Source organism: Excalfactoria chinensis, chromosome 7, assembly GCF_039878825.1.
Source record: "Excalfactoria chinensis isolate bCotChi1 chromosome 7, bCotChi1.hap2, whole genome shotgun sequence".
Lineage (NCBI taxonomy): Eukaryota > Metazoa > Chordata > Aves > Galliformes > Phasianidae > Excalfactoria > Excalfactoria chinensis.
The window spans coordinates 34,399,823-34,419,760 of record NC_092831.1 but is presented as its reverse complement, the minus strand read 5'-3'; the positions used below and the strand labels follow the sequence as shown (position 1 = coordinate 34,419,760).

At 39.8% G+C, this 19,938-nt stretch overlaps 1 protein-coding gene across 5 annotated transcripts in view; it reads left to right on the top strand.

Annotated features, from left to right (window-relative positions):
• The window catches only part of DIP2A (disco interacting protein 2 homolog A), a 90,026-nt gene that overhangs the window by 49,345 nt on the left and 20,743 nt on the right, over positions 1 to 19,938 (top strand). For 3 of the 5 annotated variants that reach the window (XM_072341259.1, XM_072341264.1, XM_072341262.1), the window contains 20 exons: positions 208 to 336; positions 1,469 to 1,588; positions 1,984 to 2,181; positions 2,795 to 2,886; positions 3,116 to 3,226; positions 3,959 to 4,082; positions 4,380 to 4,489; positions 4,878 to 4,980; positions 5,942 to 6,006; positions 6,333 to 6,426; positions 6,858 to 6,977; positions 8,103 to 8,217; positions 8,503 to 8,642; positions 15,184 to 15,320; positions 16,322 to 16,402; positions 16,512 to 16,639; positions 17,627 to 17,741; positions 18,826 to 19,027; positions 19,574 to 19,683; positions 19,818 to 19,898. In XM_072341259.1, the coding sequence (XP_072197360.1) occupies positions 208 to 336; positions 1,469 to 1,588; positions 1,984 to 2,181; positions 2,795 to 2,886; positions 3,116 to 3,226; positions 3,959 to 4,082; positions 4,380 to 4,489; positions 4,878 to 4,980; positions 5,942 to 6,006; positions 6,333 to 6,426; positions 6,858 to 6,977; positions 8,103 to 8,217; positions 8,503 to 8,642; positions 15,184 to 15,320; positions 16,322 to 16,402; positions 16,512 to 16,639; positions 17,627 to 17,741; positions 18,826 to 19,027; positions 19,574 to 19,683; positions 19,818 to 19,898 (2,375 nt within the window). Of the gene's footprint in view, positions 1 to 207; positions 337 to 1,468; positions 1,589 to 1,983; positions 2,182 to 2,794; positions 2,891 to 3,115; positions 3,227 to 3,958; positions 4,083 to 4,379; positions 4,490 to 4,877; positions 4,981 to 5,941; positions 6,007 to 6,332; positions 6,427 to 6,857; positions 6,978 to 8,102; positions 8,218 to 8,502; positions 8,643 to 15,183; positions 15,321 to 16,321; positions 16,403 to 16,511; positions 16,640 to 17,626; positions 17,742 to 18,825; positions 19,028 to 19,573; positions 19,684 to 19,817; positions 19,899 to 19,938 lie in introns of all 5 variants that reach the window. The other 2 variants (XM_072341263.1, XM_072341261.1) reach the window with 1 other exon arrangement.

The following is a 19,938-nucleotide window of genomic DNA, read 5'->3' as shown; positions in this document are numbered from 1 at the left end:
GGTGAAACTCTGCGAAGTTAAAGCGGTTCCTTTCAGAATTCAATGCAGCGTTTTCATTCCCCCCTTGAGATTTTGGTTTTGATTTTATTAAAGAAAACAATTTTGTCAAAAACAAGAGAACAGTAAAAATGCTGTAAGAAGCAATATTGGGTGCACTGAATCTTAACATGATTGATGGGGTCATTTGTTTTTCTCACATTTATACAGATAACCACTCGGCACCTCCTGATGTAACCACTGGCCTGGTGGAACAGTTGCATCATGAGCGTCCACAAGTAGCATCAGTACGAGGAGTTCCCAGAGGCTACAACAGCAGCATTTTGGAAACTGGAGATGGTAATTGTATTACAAGCCTCCCACCATCTGTGTCCCCTGTTCTGAATGAGCAGAATTGAACTTGACACCCACCATGTGCCATGCCTCCTCCAAAGCCCTCTCCTCATTTGTGGAAGTATGGTGATTATGTCAGTCTGCACATGAAAGGCTGTTTTGCATTTCCTGTGCTCTGCCACTGGGAAACACAGGGTCATCCCTCACTAATTACCATCACAAACAAAACAGACTCAGTGCAGGAAGCTGAATGTAGTATTGCCTGTTGCTAACGTATTAGAGCTATGAGAAACTAAAGGTGAACTAAAAATGCCTTCCCTTCTCTTATATACACTGCCTCCTGTATCTTCCCTCTGAGCAGCACAGCCATCATCTCTGCCACTACCCCACAATCATTCTATGTCCCTACTCCTTGTGGGGTCCCTCCCATGGGGTGATGGCATCCTTCCTGAACTGATCTTGCATGGGCTTCCCATGGGCTGCAGCCTAGGGCATTGCTCCTACATGGCTCTGGTACTGCAGGGTCCATCCTGCAGGAACTGCTCCAGCAGTCCAGAGTCACAGGCAGCAGCTCCAGGCTGGGACCTGCACCTGCAGGGGCTCCATGGGGCTGCAGCCTTCTTCAGGCCACATCCCCTGCTGCACTGTGGGCTCTTCCATAGACCATGGAGGTCTGGTCTGTGCCTGCAGTACCTCCTGCCCTCTCTCTGCAGTGATCTGGGTGGCTGCAGGGCTGCTTCTCTCTCACTTCTCACCATTCTCTCCCATTATTTTTTCCCTTTCCTAAATCCGCTGCCAGAGACACAGCCAGCATCACTCATGGCTCAGCTCCGGCCAGCAGCAGTTCCCTTTTGGAGCTGGTGGGAGCCATCTCTGGTCTGACATGGGACAATGCTAGAATCCGTGTACATTACCCATCCTCCTGCTGCAGCCCTCCATTATGGAAACCTTGCCTTGTAAGCCACATATGAAACTGTTATTGTTTAAAGCTTTTTTTACCTAAACAAGCTATGCATTTTGAATGACTCTTCCACCTGAAATCTATGCTGAGCTTGGAGTGATGTTGTCAGCAATGTGGAAACATGTATTTGTGTGTTTATTAATACATGGTAAATAATGCATCCTTTCTGTTTGGCAGGTGTCCCAGTGAATAGCAGAGTGTCCTCTAAAATCCAGCAGCTTCTAAATACCTTGAAAAGACCAAAGCGCCCACCTTTGAAAGAGTTTTTTGTTGATGATTTTGAAGAACTACTAGAAGGTTAATTTTCTTTTAAATACAAATTTCACTCTTCGTGTAAGCAATTCAAGAAATAACTGATACAGCTCAGCAAGTGTTGGTTTCTTTTTTCCTCCTAAAGAGAAACAGTAATCATGATAGAATTGTGATAGCATGTGACCATTCTGTTCATAGTATAGGAAATGAAGGATAATATTCAACTCAGCCCTCCTGCTGTGTGTGCTTATACTTGACATTCCTCCCTTGCTTTGGAAAATCTTCTGATTCAGTTTGCATTGATTGCAGTCAAGATATCAATTGCAGAAGCATTGATGGCTGTGAGGAAGGATGAGTGTGGTTTGTAGAACAGTCTTAAAGTATAATTTGCACATTTGGTAAAGACTGATATTCACCCACTTTATGTTTTCTCATTGTAGTGCAACAGCCTGACCCAAATCAACCGAAGCCTGAAGGAAATCAGATGAATGTACTTAAAGGTGAACCTGTCAGTGTGGTGACCAACTGGCCACCTTCTCTGCTGGCAGCTTTGCAACGCTGGGGAACTACCCAGCCAAAAGCCCCTTGTCTGACTGCGTTGGATACAACTGGGAAAGCTGTTTATACGCTTACCTATGGTTGGTATTGGTGGTAACTGTAAGAAAGAAGCATGTGTTCATTGTAGAACAAATGGTTGGCTTTACTTGGAAGGACCAGACTGCTCAGGGCAGATCCTTTGAGAGTGCTATTCAAATGCAAGTTAAAAGTTCATTGTTTATTTTAAATAAACAAAGTTTATGACTGGAAAATAGATAGCATTGATTCATTATGAGTGGCTGTTGATAAATTTCAAACAGTTGTATCCGTTTGCTTAAAAGAACCTATAAAAGAAAGCTAAAAAGAAATTGCTGTAAAATTAGAAGTAACAGATGGCTCATGCACTCTTAAAAAGTTTTAGCATGCGTACATCTTGAATGTCCTTATAGAGGAAACTTGTACTTAAGGATCATACAAAGGTTAGTACTGTGGGTAGCAAGACTTTCCTGTGCCAGTGAAATAGAAGTATTACAGTAATTGTGATTAGAATTTTTCTTTTTAACCCAAGCAGTTTGGTTTTGCCCAGTGTTTGCTAATGTAACTGCTAATTCTGTTCTAATACAGCTGGCTTGCATGTATATACATATTATTGTCAATTGCTGGCTGAATTTTGCAATTTAAGCCTCTACTTTTTAATTTCTTCCTCACCTTTAGGCAAACTGTGGAGTCGGAGCTTGAAGTTAGCATATACTTTGCTAAACAAGCTAACCAGTAGGAATGAACCACTGCTAAAGCCTGGAGACAGGGTAGGTTTGTTTGTGGTCACCTGTATGGATAAAATAGAGAGTGAGGAACACCTTCAGCTTTGTAATACTGTAATTTGTAATATTATATATAATCACAGCTCTCACTATGTCTCTTCCTATTTTGTGAACCTGGATAGTTCTGTAGCATTTTTGTCCCACAAATGTAAGAAAACATGCCACCCAAATGACGACAAAAAGCATTTCATGTTATTCTGATGTATTTTTGTAGGTAGCTCTTGTATTTCCTAATAGTGATCCAGTTATGTTTATGGTGGCGTTTTATGGATGTCTCCTGGCAGAACTTATCCCTGTGCCAATAGAAGTTCCACTAACAAGAAAGGTAGGCAAATACATCAAAAAATTCATAGCTTCATAAATGAATTGGAGAGGGATGGACAGTGTCTGGATCTTAGGCAGGCTCCCTCCAAGCCTACACTTTTGAAAGCAGTACAGTTCATCAGCTGAATGACTCACTCTGCTCCTCAGTGGCTAATAGACTGAAGTACATGTTCTAAGTTTGGCAGATGTTTAATATTTAGAGATGGGACAAAATGTTGTGAACCTAATAATTTTACTATTTTAGGATACGTGCTTATAGAAATTGCTTTAATATGTTCTTTTGGAAAAGATCTCTGCAACTTTTTTTCTCAAAATGTGACACAGGGATGAAATATTTTCAGCTCTCAGGCTGAATAGTGGGAAAAGAAGCAGGTAGAACAGTTCGGAAAAGCTACAGGGTCTGTTCTTTCGTGCCTTAAGACTCAGAAATGACATCTAACTGTCTGTGTGTCTTAATGAAACATATGAACTTCCTACAGGGTTGGAGAATGTGTACAACCATTGTTTTTGCTGCTGCTTTTCACCGTTATTTACCAGACTGCTCTGTAATTTGACATAGTTCACCATAGACAAAACTGTATTTGAGCGTAGATTTCAGAGCTGCCATGAAAGGTCTTGGGACCTTTCTTTTTCCCTGTGATGTAAATTGGCTTAATATTTTCAAAACACAGAAAAGACGCAATAAACTGTGCCTGATTATTTGAGAGTTTGCTATAATATGGTTTCTCTGTAGGATGCTGGCAGCCAACAAGTTGGCTTTCTTTTGGGCAGCTGTGGAGTAACTCTAGCTTTAACCACCGATGCTTGTCAAAAGGGCCTTCCTAAATCTCAAACGGGTGAGGTGGTTACATTCAAAGGTATGTTTTCAAAGTATTCCAATTTTGTTTTACTATAAAAAGTGTACATATTGATTTTTACTGTTAAGCCACCTCTTTGAATTTGCTTGCAAGCTTCTGGTTTATGCATAAAGAATTGCCATTATTGTCAAGAGTACTTAGTGCTCCTCCTTCTTCCTGTCAGGACTGTGATGCTGCAGCCATTGCTTGATTCACATTGTTATCCTGAAATACTGGGGAAATAGAAGATGATGGTAGTGTAATGACAGTAATTTGTGGTTTTCTGTTTGTTTTTTGTTTTTTTGTTTTAATTTGAAGGTTGGCCTCGTCTCATTTGGTTTGTGATTGATGGGAAGCATCTGGCAAAACCAACTAAGGATTGGCATCCACAATTACGGGATGCCAGTGCTGAGATTGCTTATATTGAGGTGATCCAGTATAATATGCTTAACATATTGTTACACTGTTCCCATTTAAGTCACAACACATCCTCCTTCGATCTTCTGATGCTACAGAAGAGATGACTGTAATATGTTTAATTGTGGAGCAAGAATTTTTCTCTAAAAATTACTGGGAAAACTGGCATACTGAGTATGACTAAAGACTGGGAATAATTGGCATTTTGGGATCCATGGGACAATTTGTTCCATTAGGGTAGAGTGTTAGTGTGTTCTCTGAACAAAAACAATAGCTGTTTTCTTTAAAAGATGTATATATCTGGCTCTTGTATTTATCCTTTCCGTTCAGTACTGTACATTTTCTTTACCTTCTGTATTTGTTGTTAAACTAATGTGTGTGTAAACTTTCTCTTTTCAGTACAAAACAAGTAAAGAAGGCAGCACAGTGGGCATTACTATATCTCATGCTTCCATGCTGGCACACTGTCACGCACTGACTCAGGCATGCGGGTATTCAGAAGGTACGTTAGGTATAACTTCAAAATGACGCTTATTGCTTTGCTTGTTCAGGAAAATTATGTCACAAAATCATACTCTCTATTACTTTTGGAGTTCTCAGTCGCACAGGGGCTGAATGGATATGTGGCTGGCTAACTGGAGTATTTTACTTATTGGGAAATAGCTATGTATGCTCTTGTATTTATGGAAAACTAAAGAGGAATAGCAAGTACTTGGAGAAACATTTCTTTTACACTCAGCCATCCTCCATCCTTGATTAGCAGATTTGACCTGATCAGTAAAAGACGTCCTTCAAAAATCTGGTTAGATCTTGTGCCAAAATTTGATTATGTTTGGAATAATGTAAGTTTGAATTTCTCAGAGAAAGCACTAAAGAAAATTTAGTACAGCTGTGGTAGATTTTCTCAATAATGTGATTCTTTCAAATATAGTTTAACCACTTTTAGTTGAAAATTTCTTCAGTTGGCATCAAAATCAGTTTCAGTCAATTCTTGGACAAAGGTAACAAGCACTCAAAGTGGTATTAAACTGAATATCATGCCTCTAGATTAAGTTATTACAAAGAATTTACTTGTAATTTTAAGGTGATTGTAATAAATGGGCACTTTCAGGTACTGAGAGGGTGGTGAGGTGCTGGAACAGGCTGCCCAGAGAGGCTACATCCGTAGAGGTGTTTAAGGCCAGGTTGGATGGGGCCCTGGGCAATTTAATCTAGTACTTGATCTAGTGGCTTGCAACCCTGTCTGTTGCAGAGGGGCTGGAACTTGATGATCCTTGAGGTCCCTTCCAACTCAAACCATTGTATGGTGTGATTCTGTGATAAAGCATCTCTTATTATAGACAAAAAGACATGGCAACATAGTTTTGAGTTGTTAGATGTGAGGAAAGTTCCATAGTCACCATAACAAACACCTTAAAATCATAAATGTTTGCATAAAACTGCTTCTTTTCCTTTGCTTTTAGCTGAAACACTAACAAATGTGTTGGATTTCAAAAGAGATGCTGGCCTTTGGCATGGAGTATTAACAGTAAGTGTATGAATAAATGAAAAAAAAAACAACTGTAACCAGAATCTTCTCTTTGGAGCAGTGCTTTGGCTTCAGAATGAGATCGTAAACCATCTCAAGCTGTATTTCATTGTTTATACATATAAGAGTAGAGTATTCTTTTTTCACTAACCAACTGGACAGATAGTTTACCTGCTATTGGCTGTACTCATAAGTAACAGTTAAATGCAAGAGATATGCTGATATCTCTTGACTTTTTCTCTTTGTTTTTTATGACATTGATACATTCTGCCTCCCAGTGTATTCTTTGAGCCAATTGAAACTTTACTTTTGAATATTTTTCTCAGAGCGTTATGAACAGGATGCATGTCATCAGTATTCCCTATGCATTAATGAAGGTTAATCCGCTTTCCTGGATACAGAAAGTCTGCTCATACAAAGGTAACCTTAAAATATTTTTGCATTAACTATTCAGAGAAAAATCTGTTTATATAAGATATCTACAGCATGGCAGGCCATTGGTGTTTCATCCAGCTGATGTCCTTTGCCACTGTTGCACATCAGCTTCAGCAAACACATACTGCATTACGGCAGTAAAAGTACTGATAGAATGATTGATGATTGACTTTGATGTCTTCCTGTGATAGATCTTTAAAGGCGACTGAATTTACTGTCTTGATATTTGAGTGTTTAGATTCTCCAATCAAGTCCATCTGGAGACACTGAATGTACACACATCATTGTAGTAAAATAGAAGCAGATTGTAACTTGTTTTGTAAATGTGTATTTTTGTGTATATATATGATTTTATAATTTCTGTCTTTATTCTGTACATGTGCCATAATTATTGTTATTTTTATCATTATTTTCAGCCCATGTTGCTGTAGTAAAATCACGTGATATGCACTGGTCACTTCTGGCTCAGAGGGATCAGAGAGATGTCAGTCTAAGCTCTTTACGAATGTTAATAGTGGCAGATGGAGCTAATCCATGTAAGTATGGAGCTGTCAGTCCAAGGTGAACTGAAACACACATAAGTTATGGAAGTCTGGACCTGTCCTATTGGAGCTCAACAGTTAATCTTCAGCAAACGAGACAGCAGCCTTTCTTTTTCTAAGGATAGTGAGGAGAAACTTCATTTCATTACTTATTAGATAAACAGTTTTGGGCAATGTAGTTTTTTCTAACAGTCTTTTTAAAGTAAATCATAATGCCAGTTTCAAAGTAGGTGCCCATGTAGTACAGTAGATAAAATGTATGAGTTTGAATACATCTAATTTCTGTACATTACCCTGGAGTTCAACTCAATCATGCAAGGACATAAAAATTGAAGCAGTCACAGCCTTAACTCAAAGGAATAATATGTATTATTAATAGAGTGATTGGTGGAGTCTTACCTTCTTCTGTAAATGATACAGAAATCGATGGTGTTTCAGGTTTGCTGGAGATTAGTTACATGATGAGAGGTCAGCACATGTGTTGGCAGAATGTGAAAACCTGAACTCGTCTTGTTAGGATGATTGTTGTTGTAGGCAGCTTTTCAGAGCTGATGCTCAGAAGGTATTACACTGTTAATTCTGTAGTAAAATTTGTATGCTATTTGCATGCTGGTAGTGTCATTGCTTTTTCACTGCTGTTAGTGCATCTTAGCTGTATGTATCTCTGTCTATGATATTTTTATCAGTGTTGTACTGTTATATGAATTTACATCAAATTACTCTAAACCCAGGATATAACATGGTCAGTGAAGTTTGCCTTGCTTTATGTACCATGATTGCAGATCTGTACAATACAAAGCTGTAGGACATGCAGCATCCCTGTACATTTGGAGCTGCATGCAATGGCAAGGTAGAGTTCTGAATGGAAGTGAAGATCTCTCAGAAGCATTTGATTTTATATTTAAATGCTGTGGCTCTGTGGTCTCAATAAGAAACACTCATGAGAACTGTAGAAACTGTCAGGTACAGTTAACCATAATGATAAAATAAGCACTGCATCACTGGAGGACTTTCAGTGATGGTAAGTGTTATGGAACACTACCAGAGAAAGAATATGCAATTGTGGATTTCATTCCCTGAATCAGTTGTTAGCCATTATTTTGTTACTGTTCTTTTTAGGGTCAATATCTTCATGTGATGCCTTCCTGAATGTATTTCAGTCCAGAGGTCTGAGACCTGAGGTAATCTGCCCCTGTGCCAGCTCCTCAGAGGCACTCACTGTTGCTATTCGCAGGTAATTTATGAATTTTTTCTGAGTTGACTGAAAAAAAATTCTTGACTATTTCAATACATGCTATTGCTAAGATGACAGTCAGAAAAGACAATTACTCACATACAGAATCTCAAAGACCTAGACGGATAAAGTCTGAGGCTTGCAGGTATATCATGCATTCCAGTCCTGAAGTGTTGTTTGTTTAAGATAAGACACCATTCTTTTGTTTAACCTGCACGGTGCTTTTGATGGACCTAATGCCATTGGTCTGTTGACTCATGAGTGATTTGACTTTCTGTTTTTCAGACCTCCAGAACTGGGTGGGCCTCCTCCAGGGAAAGCAGTTTTATCTATGAATTGTCTGAGTTACGGTGTGATAAGAGTGGATACTGAGGAGAAGTTGTCTGTTTTAACTGTACAAGATGTTGGTCAGATTATGCCTGGAGGTAGGAAAACTTTTAATATAGATTTAAGCATAATGCATGTTACTTTATTATTGTACCTGTGCTGTTGAAATAGATAAAACTGGCAAAGGAGAAGTATCTTTAAGGTAGTGTGACTCAGGTTTTGACACATTGCATAAAAACTGTAATATCGAGTACTGTCTCAACTAGGGACATTCATATATGTTTGTAGGGGAGATCAGCTGATGGTAAATTTGAGTTGTCATAGATTTAGGATTGGGCAAGTGCTTTATGGCTGATTAAATGTTAGAGTTGTGGTTTTGTTCATTTGCCAGCATTAGCGCTGATGGATGCACAGATATGCAGTAAGAAATGCAGCAGGAAAATACACAAATCTTAAAGCTTACTAGGAAATATGATGTTTTATCTAGCAGATGTGTCTCTGATTGGTAGTCTGTGCATTCATACAGAGCTCTGAGCTGTGACAGTACATTTTCTTCAGCATCATCTGCAGCATATTTCTGAGCCTGTTTTCTGTGCCATGGGAGCACGTTTATGTTGTCCAAGATGGTGGCAGTGCTCCTCTCAGCCTTCATAGTGTGACTCAGCGCAAAGCCTGGCTGAGATTGATGGGCAGTTGGCAACAGTTGACTATTTTCGGAGGCTTTACTTTGATTGCTGCTTTTTTATTTTTATCATTAGCTCTCCAGCATTCCAAGACCTGTCTTTGTCCTGATCTGGCCTTACCCACTGTTAAGTGTTTATTTGTGGCCTAGGCACCTCAGTTGGTTAGCACTGATGTTTTTCATCTTTTGAAGCTGGTACTAAGTGTACAACCTGCTGCCAGCTCTCATTTTGAATTGCTATTGAGTCTTTGTGAAGAACGTGTTTGATGTAGTGCGTGGTATGTAAGAAATGCCCAACAATTTCTGGAGAATTCAGGAAGTGGCAGTTGTGGAGTTTCTTCTCAGTAGGGGTGTGACACTGAAACTCTGTCTGAAAAATCAGCGTACTTAAGTGTCTCTCTGAAATGTATTTGCACCAGTGCATGGGGAATAAACATAATGATGCAGATGTGTGCGGTTACAGGACTGCAATCATATTGGGATTACGGAAACATGGTGGGATAGCTCTTCTGGCTGGAGAGTTGCAGTGGAAGGATACAGGCTCTTTAAGAAGGGAATGTGGGGAAAATGATGAGGAGCTTCCCTTTATTTGAGAGAACAGTTGGAGTGCATGGAGGTCTGCCTGGGCATGGATGAAGACTTGTCTGAAAGCTTGTGAGTAAGGACTAAAGAGCAGACTGGTACAGATGACACTGTAGTGGGTGTCTGCTGTAGGACACCTGACCAGAAACAAAAAGTAAATGAGGCCTTCTACCAACAGCTAGAAGCATCCTCACATCTGCAGGCCCTGCTCCCCATGGGGGTCTTCAGACAGCCAAATGTCTGCTGGAGGGGCAACACAGCAGGGCATAGGCAGACCAGGTTTTCTTGAAGTGCAGCAGTATCAGCTTCCTGACCCAGGTCAAAGAGGATCCACTGAGGAAAGATGCTCAAAAATGGAGATCGTTGAGGATGTGAAGATTGAAGGCTGCCAAGATCATGAGATAGTGAAATTTTGGATCACAAGAGGAAGGATCAGGGCAAAAGTAAGATCACAATGGCAGGGCTTCAGGAGAGCAGACTTCAGCCTCTTCATGGAGTGGCTTGAAAAGAGTCCTATGGGGTAATACCCTGGAGAGGAGAGAGGCTGATTAATATACTGAGATCTCCTCTTAGCTCTTCTGTTTTAAAATGTCATTTACAGAGAATTGACAGCACTACCATGACTTTATGCAGTAGTAAAGAAAATGGAGTGACTTGCCTGATGTGAGGGGAAGTTAGAGTTAAGCCTCAAAGTAATGTAACTTGCAGTTGATGGCTATTGCTATTTTGAAACACAGCAGTAAGTGGCAAAACTACTTGTAGGTTAAGCCAAAGTTGAGCATCGGAATTCATTAAGTGTTTTAAAACTCTCATCAGTATCCAGCTATCTGAGGCAGACTAGCTTCAGTTTGGCAAAAGGATAAAAATACCATGTCTGGAAGTATTTTTTAGCAGAAATATCTCTGTGCCTTTCCAAAGAACGAACTTATGCAACAGAGTGCTTTCTAGGTGGTAATTCAAGGCTTTTGTTCCCTCTGACTCAAACAAACAAACAAACAAAAACCAGGGAGAGAAGAAAAGAGCTTCAAGAGTAGAAAAGAGAAAGTGAAAATCTGAGCAAAATTTGTGCCACATGAAAAGAAATTGTTGACTTAAAGATTAATACTTATTTTCAAACGAGTCTGCATGTACATTCTAATATTGGATATACTTGTGACTTGCCTTGTAAGATTTGCACTTTTTCCTATGTAGTAGTCATGGAGGATGGATGTACTCTGATCCTTCTTGCTTGGTGTTTGGCATACAGGAGAGAACTTACCACCATTTCTTTTCTTGTCAGTTGCCCTCTTGAATTGCTCGGCTGACTGATGACTCTCGGTCTTTCCCTGTTCTTTTTTCTTTCTTTAGATTGCAGTACTTTTAATAAAGGCCTAATCTGTGTCATATGCCATCCCTGAAGGTAGTGTTCCCTCTTCTGACCCCTGTAAGCACTTTGATAGGGTCTTGGAAATTGCTACATGCTCTGGTCATTCAAGCATCTTACAGTGTAGGAGCTCACATTCCTGAATTTCATTTGGCCAAGTGAAGGTTGGAATAGATGATCCCTGTGGTCCCTCCCAACCTGGGCTTTCTCTATGATTTCTAAGAAAGGAGACAAGAAGACCCTTGAAGATCCCAGGTGGACTTCATTCAGGAACCAGCTGTTTAAAAGGTAATGGATATAAAGAATCCACTTCTGTCTCCTGTTCTTCAGGCCTTCCTACTTGTACTGAAACATCAGAAGTCCATCTACTTTATGGATCTTAATCAGCAAATAACATGGAGCCCTTAGCACCAGCATAATGCCTTATGTCACTACTGTTTAACCCATAGACCATTCTTGATGCCATGTTGCCTTGGCTGTTCACTTCCATTATCGACTATGAATGCCAATCACAAGAGCCACCACAGAAGCAAACATCCATGAAGAATGTTCCCATGAAAGACAGAATGGGAATTCATGAAATAGAACCTAGGATGCATTTTGCTGGAAGCTTCTCTAGTTCCTGGGAGTTACTATGTTTTCTCTCACCTGTTGAAAAGCTAGGGCTGTTTTGCATGTTCTTCTGTCTGGGAACCAACCTTGATAAGAAGCAATGTTTGGTTCATAAGGGTCTTTCATTCTTTTTTTTTTTTTTTTTTTTCCTTTTTTTATTTCAAATTGGGCTGGTAAGGATGGTCGTCCAGACCTACTTCCTCCTCAGCTGGAATGTAATTGTAATTGTCAGTGTCACCTACCATCTTGGAACACTATTATACCTCATGCTAGTATATGGATGCTTGAGGGGACTTAACCAGGTTAAATTTTGCCTCACTGCTACTTCCCGACTTACAGTTTCCATCCTTCTCATTCTGACAGCGAAATAACCCTCTCTAATCCAGAAGATCTATATTCCTATATCTCCTAATCATATCTGTTTCACAGAGAAAGTGCTGTAGGACTTACTTTCTTAGACTCAAGTAGAAAAGTATAGGTTTGAGCCAGACCTTAAGCTTCTGCAAGATGAACAATATGCATCCTTCAGTTTGTAGACATCTCTGTCTCTGAAAGCATGTTTCCGCATGCTGGCAGATGCCTCTCCACTGTAGAGAAAGCTATTTCCCTTATCTCATTGCCTGGTTCGTGAAAGGATTTGTTAGAAGACAGTTGTGATGCTTTTAGTTGTGTTCCTCAGATTGAGAAGATGAAAAAGCAGTATCTTAGTCTATCTTAGTTCTCAGAATTTATTGCAGTGGTCAGTTCTGTGTTCTGTTTGTCTTCAGTCTGCCACATTATGGCACTAGATGGCCTCCTGCTGCAGAACCACTTCTGAAATTCTGTAGCAGTGGGTGCACTTGTGATGAGATGTTGTCTTCTAATTTAAATGTTGTGCTCTGGATGCCTGTGTGGCCACTTTTACGGTGTAGATTCATCCTAGTCTATGAATGCTCTTGTTTTATGCTTAATATTCTCCCTAGAAGAATGGGGAATCAGATCTCTCTATTGAGCAGCCTCGTTTGCTGTTTTCTTTGAGGGTTTGGTTTTTCTGGGCTCCCTGCAAGTATCTTCTCCAAGGGTGGTAGGAATGTTTTTATCCTAGCCTTTTGGTGTTTCTCCTGAGGCTTCCTGCTTCTAGAAAAGCTGCAGTGCTAGGAGGGCCTTCTTGTTATTCTCATGGGCCCAGGCCTTGCAGGAAGACTTGCTCCCTACAAGAAGATCTTGGAATTCCACTTTTGGCACACAGTAACAATTGCACAAGGATCTGCTATGAGAGCATGAAAGTGAAATGAGAGCACTCTCTAACAACCATCAGGCAACTGGTAGCAACAGATTTCTGTGCTAGCCATCTGCTGTTGCACACCTGTGATGTTCTTCTCATGTTCATGTGGTGCTGTCCTTGAAATATTCAAAGCTGAATCCAGTCTTTGGTAGGGCATTGGTGCGCACATTTGTTTGCACAATAGGATTCTCATCCTCTGCCAAAAATCTTGTGGCAGGGCTGACTACTGAAAGTCATCATCTGTAAGAATGTACATGTGGACTCATTTGAAGAAAGAAAATTTTCCTACCCAGTAATCAGTATTCTTCACGATTTGTAGTCCACATGTACATTCCTGTCCCATCTGCCTTTTCCTTCTCTCTAATTCTTTTTCAGATGCGATGCTGTTGAGAGCCTGAAATGGTGGTAGATGCATTCTCTTGTATATCACACATGAAGCAGGAAAAGAAGGAGAAGCAAGATTACAGGCTCTACAGATACTGCAAAAGGAAAACCTTGCAGTAGCACATGGCAGGGCAGAACTATGCCTGCTGTTAGAATGTATGTGTAGACTACCTATATCATGCTTTGGTTACTGGTGAGTATTTTATTTGACTTGATTAGGGTGATAGGATTATCCTTGGGCTTCATGAATGGAGCATCATTGCAAAACTGCAGGATAATCCACTGTTTTTTCCATGTTTGTGAATGAGTTGAGGGTTTGCAGCATTGCCTACAAGCTGTCACACTATCCCCAGCTAATTATACTTCCATATGTGTTGTTATTTAAGCATTACATACAGAGTTCTAAGACTGTCAAACTATTTCCTGTGGTAAGAAAGTATCTGTTTGAATTTGTCTTTCTTAGTGTTTCTCCTCCTAAATTGCAAAATGGGTTTTTCTATGTGAGTAAATCATAAACTGCTAGCTTATACTGTGTATTTAATTCTAGCCTTCTATTTCACATCAGTTTTCAGCAGCTAAAACTGTTGATTCTATTTTGGACTTGGACTTGTGCTGGACAGGAAGTGTAGTCTCTTTATTTGGCCAAAAAAGGTTAGCATGTCAGTGTCCCAAACTCTGTTAATAAATATTTGTTGTTCTCATAGATAATCTGGAGGTTGATTTATTCATAGGGTGATTTATTGTCTTTCCTACTCAGACATAAGTTGTTGCCAACAGAAGACAAGCAGAGTTATTTGTCAACACCTGCAGCAAAACCGGCTGTATCATGTATTGGTTTCAGATGCAATGTGCCAAATTCCATTTACCATTTCCCTTTGTACTAGTTGAACTGTGGAAAATGAGAGCTATCTGTGTTATCAATTAAGACTGGCTAAATTGGAATACAGTAGTACACTCCCTCATAATGGCTGTTGTTGGCTAAAATATTCAAGTGGTCTTGATAGAAATGAACAAACTAAATAATTTTCAGAAAATTAAGGCATGATCAGAGGCTCTATTCGTTTTGTATTGACTCAAATAGACTTTTTGATTTATTTTTAATTTTGTAAATGCTAAGATGAACTTCCTTATTCTCATGTGCCTTTTCCCTTTCTGTTCTCTTTCCTTTCCCTTTGGGGATGGAAAAAGTTGAATCCAGAGTCTGTAAGCAAGGAGTCTGCTTAGCCAGAGAAGCCTCTGAAGACTGTTTCAGGAGACAAATATAACCAATGGCCAGAGCAAAGATCAGTGTAGTATTTGATTTGATTTTCTGTGGATTTCTAATGCGTTTCTCACTGAAGTTAAGAGGTGATACTATGAATACCAGAATGTGTACTAATAATATAAAAGGAATGGTATGTCTTTAATTAGTATCTTTTCATATTTCATCTTAAAACTCATGTAGGCTTTAATTTGATCAAGCCATCAGCCTTCATATTGAAAACCAACTGCTACTGTTCTCTTGCAGCTTAAATGCAGGCTGTGAAGCCCTATAGTCAAACAAACAAAATGTTTGCAAATTTGTACCTTTCAAACCTTTCAGAACATGTTGCTGTCAGAAAGATAGAGCTCACTTTCATGCTGTATTTATTGCTGTAGCTGATAGTTAATTGGTACTAAAATCTTTGCCTGCCTGACAGTAGCCGTGTAACTTCTGTATCAGTTGCTGAAATGTAGGAATGCTATGATTCTGTTTTCTTCTTTTCCCCTTAGCTAATGTCTGCGTTGTGAAGGTGGATGGGACTCCTTACCTGTGTAAAGCCGATGAAGTTGGAGAAATATGTGTGAATTCAGGTGCAACTGGAATGGCTTATTTTGGCCTCCTCGGAATCACCAAAAATGTGTTTGAGGTTTGTTAATTTCCTATGCAGTGTTGTACCTCCAGCATTTCTTCTTGCAAACAAACTTTTGTTCCCAATGCAGTTATTTTTAATAACTTACTGTCTGTTATTCCTCATGTCAGAACATGTCAGCTGTCTATATTCTGCAGTCCTGTGTTCTATCAGTGCTGGCAATTGATTTCATCTTACTTACGTATTAACCCATCAGTCTTATGTAAAGTTACCTGTAGACAATTCAGTGGTGCACAGTTGGGACACAGAGTTAGAAATCAGTTTAATATTTGTGATCTTCATACAATTGATATGCAGTTATCAATTATTGGAAGAAGCTTCTCTTGTTTATTGGAAATGGTATGTCACTCTTAAAAGTGAACCCTGGTGATTGGTTGCTGTAGTGTTTTGAACGGTAAGAGTCTGGATATGTGAAATTTTGTTCCTAGCTCTATGAAAGAAGAGTTAACAGGGATATGAGTCATAATTCTTAGAGTTTGTCAAACAAAAGCAAAACCATTCTTGCTGCCTCAATTTTAACTGTCAATACTGTCCCAATTTCAAGTTTCCCTTTTCTAGCAAGAAAGGAAATTAAGTTTTTTAGGAATCACACTCCCCAGTAGTATTGCAGTGGGCAGCAATTTGGAGTCCTGGCTGAAGAGTGGAATTTTAAGCTAGGTGAGAGAAATGCTGGCCTTAGACTTCATTTTTGAGAAAGCTCTTTCTGTCAGTTTGCCCAGTGTTAGCATGTTAAACACCTCAGCTGTCAGCCTTGTCTTTAACTAGTGAGAACACCAGCCAGAATCCTGATGTAGTGGAGGGGCAAAGGGAAAAAAAGGCAAGGAAATTCTGGGTTGGATGAACTGACATATTCTGCATTATTCAAAAAGCTGCACGTGTTTCACATGGTAGTAAATGCTGTCATCAGGCAGTTTTTCAACCAGTCATAGAGCTGAAGTGAAACAGAGGCATGAAGTATTTTGACTGATTGTCTGAATATTTATTCTGTGTTCTTTCAGACCGTTCCGGTGACAGCCACTGGTGTGCCTGTTTCAGATCAGCCCTTTACAAGAACGGGACTTCTTGGCTTCGTGGGTCCTGTAAGTGCGAATGAGCAATCTTGGCCTCGCTTTGTCCTGACACCCTGCTCTGAGTGACAGGAGTCAGGAGGTTATTTCTCCTCTCTTTCTAATCTTGTCTTCATTTCAGGACTATCTGGTGTTTGTGGTAGGAAAATTGGATGGCCTAATAACAGTTAGTGGTCGCAGACACAATGCAGATGATGTTGTAGCCACAGCATTGGCAGTAGAACCAATGAAATTTGTCTACCGGGGAAGGTGAGTATATTAAAAACTTCACAAGCAGTGACTGAACAGATTTACTTCTGTTCACCCTTAAACAACAATGAAGCAATATAATCTGTATGGGAGTTCTGCTTGTTAATTTTTACACGTGTACTGTGCAGGAAAGGTGACATGAGATTGTAGTAATGCCAAACAAGAACTTGACCAGCCCTGCTAATTTTAAGTGTGTGTTCAAAACTGCTCTTAAAACTTCTCTTAAGAAAGTCAAATTAGTCTCAATGGAATATAAAATACATCTCCCCTTTGTGCCCTTGAGCACTGTCACGCAGAGTGGCCTAGGTAAGACCTTTGAAGCATGTTCTAAAGAACAAAATAGAAATGTCGAGACAGCTCAAGGAGTTTCAGTGGGTGTGTGTGCTGTATCATTAGCCTGTCTGCTCTTCATTATGTTCAGGTATTTTCTTTTTGCAGCTGTGGTGATGATGTAGAACTGTTACTGACCATTACAAAGTCCAGATTTCTTTGTTTTTGCATTGCTAAGTTTAATTCACTTATCATAAAAATAATGGCAGTACCTAGTTAGGACATGATTGATATTCTTTCCAAGAAGCTGCAGGCCTAAAACTAATTTACAAAGGGGAGTAAGCATTTTCAGAACACATACTGCTAATTTAGCACAGTTGTTATCTGTCAGGAGAAATAAAGTATGTAGAAGCACAAAGTTTAGTGTACATGATGGAGTTAAATAGGCAAGATTCGCACAGACCCTTCATGTGTGGAATCTGCCTGTGTTAAACACACTGGTGACTGTAGGATCACTTAGCCCTCCACCGTAAATATATGACAGAAATGAACCTGCATTTGTTCTGAATTTGTGATTTTGTGGTGATGTGGCATGGAGGATGCTTGTATGCATTGAAGCACAGCTACTAAAGATTACAGTCATTTCCATGTTACAATAATCCATGCTATGTTCATCATATGTTGCATCTCATCATCCTTCTGTCCTTTGCCTTACAGGATAGCAGTTTTTTCTGTGACGGTTTTGCACGATGATCGAATAGTGCTTGTGGCAGAACAGCGCCCTGATGCATCAGAGGAGGATAGTTTTCAGTGGATGAGCAGGGTTCTACAGGTAGTCAGATCTGTCCTTTCTCTCTTTCCAGGTGAATAAGGCTAATGTATGAGATGAGAATCTTAAAGCATCTGTTTTCCATAAGAAAAATCTTCCAGTGTAACTAGAGTTAACGATAAACTGACTGCTGAATGTATTTCAGAGCTGACAGTTAACAAAACATTTGTAAAAATTAAGACTTTGTTTCAGAATAGTTTCATACTGTTTCATTTTTACCGATTTCATACTGGCTGGGAGAGTTAAGTCTGAAAATGTGTGAGGGTATTTAGTGTTGAGTATCAAAACAGATGCTAAAATCTAAGTCACTAACATCCTTACTGTAGATCACCAGTGGTAAGCATTGAATCTTTTTTGCCTTGAGTGCTGTATTGTGCTTCTCTGGTGGGGCACAGAGGAGGAGAATTCTCATAGCTGCATTTAAGGATTTGGGAATGAATTGAGCAGTCATATGGAAGTGAAAAGTGAGAGTCTTCTTATGGAAGAAGACTGTAGAGGGAACAAATGTTGGGATGGCCAGAAAGAAACTTTATGGAAGGGACCTCATAAGTGTAAGACAGTAATTATGGTTTCTGTCCAGTTCCTGTTTTGTAATACTTCTGAAGGGAATACCTGGTAATAAGGTGCTTTTCTCATGAGAAAATATTGTTTCTGTTTTAATAAGTGTCTTAGCTGAAAGAGACGATCAAGTTTTAGGCAGCAGGATGTTTTCCTTCCTGTTTTTGTGGTTTTATGTTCTACTGTGCTTCTCTGATTGCGCCATACATGATAAGTTTGCTGTGATATAGTTTTGGCTTTTTAAAATCTCTGCACTTTTTGCCCACTTTTAAGAGACTTTCCTAATCCCTGATGTGCAGGTGGCATCCCCTTGATAGAGTGCACAAGCCAAAGTCCTGGGTCTGCTCCTGCTCCCATTGAAGTCATGGCACAACTTCTATGAGTTCAGTGAGTGCAGAATTGGACCCTTTATTTGCAAATTGTGGTGCAAGTAAAAATTTTAATGTTATTAAGTGACTTGAATTCTAATTCTTGCTTTATCTGCATCCCAGCTGACAATGTGCATTGTATTTTTTTCTTCTCTATCAAGGCAATTGATAGCATTCACCAAGTGGGCGTCTACTGTCTTGCCTTGGTGCCAGCCAACACTTTGCCAAAAGCACCACTTGGAGGAATTCACATTTCAGAAACCAAGCAGCGCTTTTTAGAAGGTGCACTGCATCCTTGTAATGTCTTAATGTGCCCACATACTTGTGTTACTAACCTGCCTAAGCCTCGACAGAAACAACCAGGTGAGTAAACCAGAACATGATCTGCATGTCTCTTCCTGACAGCACATGTAGAGAATGCCCCAGTGGCGGTGACAGCTCAGGGCCTTGTGTATTGGATGGTTGTAAGATGCCTAAGTTAGCAGAACTAGTGGTTTTGTCAGAGCAGCCCTGTGCTCAGTGTGAGGGTGTTATTGTCTGCCTTTAATCCCATGTAACACAAGGACAGCCAGCATGTACCAATTTCACGAGTCCGTAGCTATACAGTAAACTGTCCCTGTGCTGGCCAGTTTGCAAAGACAGTCCTCAGCCATGCTGCAGCTCTTGCAGGAACCGAAGTGCAAATAGACTGCAGTTTACTGAAAGAGTACCAGGCTGGTTTAGTATGCCACATTATCCTCCTCTCTCTTTTTCTGTAGAATATTATCTTTCTTTTTTACTTTTCATCTTTTCCTATCTATATTCCACATGGATTTTGAGGTAATGTGCAGAATGAATTATTGATAACTGTGTGTTCCTTATATTTTATTTTTCTCATTTTGCACTTTTTTTTTTTTTTTTTGAATGCAGATGTTGGTCCTGCTTCAATGATAGTAGGAAACCTTGTTGCTGGAAAGAGAATTGCACAAGCCTCAGGGAGGGATGTTACCCAGCTGGAGGATAACGATCAGGCAAGAAAGGTAACACAAGTGTCCTAGAAATATTAAACATTTGAATTGGTTTCTTCCAAGCAAAGAAGAGTCATGGTATTCTGCTGAAACTAAGCATGGGACATTTTTAATAAACCTTACTGTTTTCAATCCATCTTTTTCAGTTCCTGTATTTAGCAGATGTTCTTCAGTGGCGAGCTCAGACAACTCCAGATCATCCCCTCTTCCTGCTGTTAAATTCCAAGGTGAGATGCAGGTTACATCTTATTTTGAGATCAAGATCAG